This window comes from Crocuta crocuta, unplaced genomic scaffold (assembly GCF_008692635.1).
Source record: "Crocuta crocuta isolate KB4526 unplaced genomic scaffold, BGI_CrCroc_1.0 scaffold84, whole genome shotgun sequence".
Lineage (NCBI taxonomy): Eukaryota > Metazoa > Chordata > Mammalia > Carnivora > Hyaenidae > Crocuta > Crocuta crocuta.
The window spans coordinates 7,931,922-7,937,939 of record NW_027530213.1 but is presented as its reverse complement, the minus strand read 5'-3'; the positions used below and the strand labels follow the sequence as shown (position 1 = coordinate 7,937,939).

The following is a 6,018-nucleotide window of genomic DNA, read 5'->3' as shown; positions in this document are numbered from 1 at the left end:
ACAACGTATAAATATATATATACATATATACATACATATATTTTAAAAAGTACCCTTCAATAGGAGGGAATAATGGCCAAAAATAAGAGTTGAATATTTCTGAATTTTACGACAGCTCTAGGCTCACAGAGCTGAGAAGTTCCATAAACCCCAAGCATAAAAATCTTCAAGAAAACTGCACTAAGGTACACCACGATCAAACTGCTTTAAACAGTAATAAAAACAAAAAAATTTGAAATGGGAGGGAACAAAGATAAGAACGACAGGTTTCTTACCAGAAGCAATGCATACCAGAAAACAGTAAAGCAACTCTTTTTAAATGCCTAAAAAATATATAAAATCTAGACTTTCAGGCTCACTGAAATTCCCAACTCATTCTGAGACTTGCGTTTCTGGATCCTAAAACCAGACGAAGAGACGCTGCTAGAAAATAAAATTACAAATACGCAACACACACATGGATGGAAAACTGTAAATAAAATATTAACACGCCAAATTCAGGGACACGGGAAAACCATACCACGTTAGGATCATGTAAGGATATCCTGATAATGTAAAGTTGGGTTAATGACCAAAAATCAATTTACGTAAGTTTCTTAATGGGTGGGCAAAACCCAAGACCATACGACCACCTCAGTAGAAGCAAAAAAGTGCCCCCAAAAATCCAACATCTGTGGCTGATACAAGGACGCCCATCGTTTCGGGGTCTGCCCACGCCGCCTGCTGCTTTGCCTCCCAGACACGGCCCGGCTCGTCTCCTACGAGTCCCCGTTCATGCCACCTGGCCTGGGGGCCACCTGTCAGCCTTGGTCTATTTCCCTCCTTCCCTTAAAACCGGAGCCAGCGTCTGTGAGAAAGGGAGAGGCACCTACCACCAGCTCACGAAACCTCCGCAGCATCTGGCTCTCCCGGTCCCGGGCACCGTCCTGGTCCTGCCTGCCCGCACCGAAAGACGCCGTGAGCCACCTGACACAGGACGCCAGCAGAGTCCCCCTCCAGGCGCGCAGCTCTCCTGCCGCCCCGTCCAGGACGGCAGACACGGAGTCGGCCACGCTCCAGCTGCCGCAGACAAAGGCACAGTGTCAGCGGGACAGCCTAAGTCCCTCCAGTTTAAGTGTCACCCCTGTTACACCGGGCCACCTGGGACAGGTGCCCCGAGTCCCCGACCCCTATGTCACCCGAAGACGGGAGTCACAGGCCGCCCTGTCTCCCGGCTCCAGCGTCGCAGAGGTGCCAGCATTTTCACAACTAGGAAACAGTATTAATGCACCAGAAGATACACTGTCCGGACTTCACCTAAATTCGTCTTCTCCAAGTCAGCACTACTGGCATCCTGAGCCAGACTCTTCTTTCTCATGGGGGAGAGGACGGGTCAGTCCTGTGCATAAGATTTTTAGCAGCACCCCTGACCATCACCTTCCAGACGCCGGAAGCAACCATCCCCCACCCATGTCGCGACAACAAAAAAACATCAGATGTTGGCACCGGTCCTCTGGAGGTGGCACAATCACCCCCCAGATAAGAGACGCTGTCCTCGGGGAGCCAGAACCAACCAGCCACCTCTGGAGACGCGCTCGCTCCAGGCAGGAAGGCTGGGAGCAGACTTCCTGTAGGAAGTGCCTTCAGGCCGTAGGAGCAGCGAAGCCATTTCTCGCTAATTTATATAAAAACTAGAGGCGAAAGTGAAGCGGGGAGGGCAACGGCCACCAGACAGCGTACGCCTGCCTACCTCTCGTGCCTGCCTGGGGTCTGAAGCAGGCTGGGCAGGCGGTCCATGAGCACACCAAGGTCCTTGGCTCTTGCGAACGGGACCAGCTGGGCCAGGACCTCGTGATGCGGCCCCGACGCTGGGGGCCCATCCACGCTGAGAAGCCTGGTCTGCAGCTGCCTCCACAGCGCTTTCCTCAGCACGGGAATGACGGCAGAGGACACTAGGCAGAGACAAAAAGGAGAGACGGTCACACACCGTGCTGGGCTGGAGCCAGCGCGTTCCAGCTCCCAGAGCCCGTGAGGCATCTTGTGACTGGGTGAGGTCACGCTTGCACTGTGACGCTGGCCAAGGCGGGAGTACTGATGCCACAGAAAGTGCCGGGTGCAAGGGCCGGCTGGTTACACGCTGACCGGCTCACCGCACGGGCCGCCACTCGTCAGTCAATGCTCTGACGCTGGGCCCAGAGCTTGCCGCTGGCGAAGAGAGCATGAGTACCAAAGTTCTGGGCTCACTTGGGGTTGGTGCCTCAAGGACGTGGGAGCCGGAGAGGCGTGCGAGAAGAGGTGCCCCGAGAGCCGCTGGCTGGCCTGAAGCTACGGGTGGAGCGAGAGGGCTGAGCCCACGCCGCCCGGGCTCAGGGCAAACTCGCTGACACTTCTGCAGGGGACGATGGGGCGGGACAGAGGGCGGCCACCCCGAGTGCCTCCTCTGGCCCCGGGGTGCATCCCTCCTTGACCCACCCTTGCCCCTTCCTGTGGGGAGCTCAGGGTGGACAGGAGCATGGGGGTGACACCCCAAGGCACAGACCCAGAGCGGGGAGGAGTGGCAAGGGAGAACCTCTCCTCTCGCGCAGTGCCCAGAGCCGGCCAGTGGCTGAAGGAGCAGCAGAGCCACCGCACAGACCGCACTCGGAAGCTCCGGGCGCGACGACGCACGTGTGGTTTCCACCTCCCCACCCTTTGACTTAATGCCTCCAGCTGCCCAAGGCCACGGCTTCCATACCTCCTACTGGGCGTGTGAAGGGACCCTGCATCCTGCACTGGAGGTACACGTGGACAAGGGGGAGGAAGTCGTCAAGGCCTTCCTGGAGGCAGAGGCTGGAGCCGGGCTGCCCGCACCACAGCTCAAAGCGCAGCAGGTGGGTGGAGCTGAGCTGCACGAGCAGGGCGGCGGTGCCAAGGGCCACCTGCGTCCGCCGGGCCAGGCAGTAGTCCAGCACGGGGACGCCGACCACGGGGGCCAGCTCGGGCTCTCTCTGCAGGGTGTGGAGAAACACGGCATCCAGCTCGTCCACGGCCAGTGCGGGAAGCAAAGCCCCCAGGCCTTTCACGAACCCGGGGGCCCAGAGGAGCTCGCCGCTCGGCTGCTGATCCTGGGCGCCGTGGGTCAGCAGCTGGACCAGGGTCCTGCCGAGAGCGTTCAGGTGCCTCTGCTTCCCGGGGGACTTCGCGGGCCTCTGGACCACGAGCTGGGCCGCGGGGAGGCTCAGCAGAGCCAGGGTGACCTCGCGGAGCTGGGCACCCTCCATGTAGGGATGCAGCTCCCGCAGGGCGTCCAGCTGCGGGAGGCTCTCTGTGCGTAATGTGGCCGGGCCCGCCCCCCTGTCCTGCAGCATCTGCAGCACGCTCTGGGCGGTGGCCGCCGCATACGGGGCCAGGAGGCCCAGCTGTCCGGAGCTGCAGACGATCGGGGCGCTGGCCGTCAGCAGCCGCAGGACCCCCGCGCTGAGGTGGGCCCCCAGCAGCTTCACGAGGACGGGGCTGAGGGTGTGCGCAGGAAGGGCCCGGCGCTCCAGGGCCAGGAACCAGCCCGCCAGCGTGGGATGTCTGAGGACGGCCGCCAGCACCTCCTCCAGCGTCTGAAATAGGGCAACAAGGCACAGACCTTACCCGCAGCCCAGGGCCCGCGGGGAGTAGGCTGGAGGGCGGAGAAGGGCATTCCTAAGCCGTGCCATTCTCCCACCCGAGTTCTGATGCCCCTCTTAGGGGCGACCCCTAGCACCCCAACCTGAGCCCAGTCATGGCTATAACCAGACTATAGCGTGTCCCCCCCCGCCCCCCATGGTGACTGTGCTGGCTGGACCATGACTGGACCAGGGTCCCACCCACTCCGGCATGTGTCTGAGCTGACTATACAGCAAAACTGCTCTCCAGTCCCTCTGAACAGGGGACGTGCTGTGCAGAAAAGCCTAAACGTGATGAAGACCAATCATCTGGTGCCTGCTCAGCAGCCCCACGTCCAGCATCAGCCAGACTGGGGGGACGTGGGTGTCTCCGGTAGACCAGAGTAGCGGGATCACAGTTTGGGAGAGAAGAGACCCCGTGCCCGGAACAGCGGATGGGGTCGCAGCCTCAAGTCTGAGGCCTGGAACTAAACGTCACGTCCCAGGATGCTGAGCCCTGAGTGACTCCTGGGGAACTCCCTGGGACCCGGCGCTGGGTTGAAACCAGTGAGCACAAAGCAGTGAGCAGCCTTGCCCAGTTCTGGAACGATCTGCTCCTAGCCAACGAAGTCACACGGTCTCCGAGAACGGGAAGACGTTGTCCTTCCTCCTTTACTTGTCATGGACAGAAAGGAGTCCATCACACCTACTGAGCTGTGCCCATTACATACAGAAAAGCATGATGTCACGTTAGCACCACCTTGCCCCCCGTCAAACAGCTACTAGGTGGTCCTGCACCCACAGCCACCTCTTGGAAGTCAACCTGGAGACAGATCAACGGAGGGGGGCTGTCTGTTAGTCTGTGAGATGAGGAATTGTTTGCAGGTGAGATGCTGATTGTGCGACAAGGGCTCACCCCGGCCCCAGCCCCACGACGGCCACATAAGGTCACCAAGCAGGACGAAGACTCCTTCCTGGCGCTGCAAGTTCCTGGTGTATATTCATGGGGATGAGCCGCACCCACCGCCCGGCCTTCACTCAACACAGGCTGCAAATGCTCCGCAGAAACACATTCCCACCGGGTTTCTCAAGATGGTCACGTCACCCGGTGTAAGGGCAGGGGAAACAACATGCAGGGAGGGTGAGTGGGTGCAGAGTTATGACTAGAAAGGTAAACGCCCAGTGACGCCGTGCTTATCTGTGGGTGAAGGGTCACGGCTGGTTTGCAGCGTCTCCGACAGAGTTCTGCATCTCGTCATTTGCCTGCGACAAACCCTTACGTGTCTCAGACCAGAAGCAGAGGGGAAGCAGGGTCTGAGACTTCCAGGAAAAGGCTGACGGGAAGGAGCCCCACGGAAGGAGGGCAGCGATACCTTGTCACTGGCCAGCTCCAGCGAGGCCACGGACTCCGTGTCCAGAAAGAGGTCAGAGGCGGCCTGGGCGGCCTCGCGTTTCTGCTGGTCCTGCGAGGCCAGCTGCACACAGTGGGCGACCAGGCGCTGGAGGAGGTCCAGGAGCAGCTGCAGGACGGGGGGCCCTGCGCTTCGGCCCAGCTGTGAGGACGAGAGCCACACACGCGAAGGCTCAGGCCAGGGAAGGGCTCCCAGTCACCGTGAGCGTGACCGAGTCCCTCTGTGACCGAAGGTGCCACGTTCCTGGAAGCAAGGACTGAGGAAGGAGACAGGCCAGAGTGGCCGGTCCCTGAGAGACACCAACAACCTCAAAGTCCTTTCTCAGGAAGACGTGCGCCCTCAATCTTGATGAAGTAACCGGGTTTGTTTGGGTCAAGATGAGGGAGACGCAAATTAAAGCTCCGTAAACCACACTGGGGACAGAAAGCTCGCCAACGAACTACTCAACACTTCTGAAAGATGGGGCATCTGGCCGCGCCGGTCCCGTCCTCTGTGGGGGGCGCTGGCCTGAGCGCCCGCTGCGCTGCCCCAGCCACAGAGCTCGGCCTGCGGTCCGCAGGAAACGGGTGCCGCAGCCGCCTCAGCCTGTCAAATTAAAGCTCCGTAAACCACACTGGGGACAGAAAGCTCGCCAACGAACTACTCAACACTTCTGAAAGATGGGGCATCTGGCCGCGCCGGTCCCGTCCTCTGTGGGGGGCGCTGGCCTGAGCGCCCGCTGCGCTGCCCCAGCCACAGAGCTCGGCCTGCGGTCCGCAGGAAACGGGTGCCGCAGCCGCCTCTGCCTGTCTGCTCCGGGAGGGGGAGGGGCCCAGCACAGAGTGGCAGAGGGCCAGCAGCCCGGCTCCCCAGCTGGGGGTGTGGGGTGGGGGGCGGGGGGCTCCAGGGCCCTGTGTGTGTCACATCACTAAGTTGCCTTGTGTGCAACGGGGTGACAGCAAGACTCTGAAGCTCTATGGACACTGTCACTCGGTCTGGCCCCGACTCTGAGGCGGCCGCTCTGCCGGCGGGGA

At 60.3% G+C, this 6,018-nt stretch overlaps 1 protein-coding gene across 1 annotated transcript in view; it reads right to left on the bottom strand.

The window, feature by feature from the left end:
- Nucleotides 1–6,018, bottom strand: part of URB1 (URB1 ribosome biogenesis factor) — a 70,886-nt gene that overhangs the window by 27,069 nt on the left and 37,799 nt on the right. The window contains exons 21-25 of the mRNA XM_077765509.1: nt 5,915–5,958; nt 4,967–5,153; nt 2,714–3,569; nt 1,730–1,931; nt 873–1,059 (exon numbers count right to left, since the gene is read on the bottom strand). Coding sequence (XP_077621635.1) covers nt 873–1,059; nt 1,730–1,931; nt 2,714–3,569; nt 4,967–5,153; nt 5,915–5,958 — 1,476 coding nt within the window. The remainder of the gene's footprint in view (nt 1–872; nt 1,060–1,729; nt 1,932–2,713; nt 3,570–4,966; nt 5,154–5,914; nt 5,959–6,018) is intronic.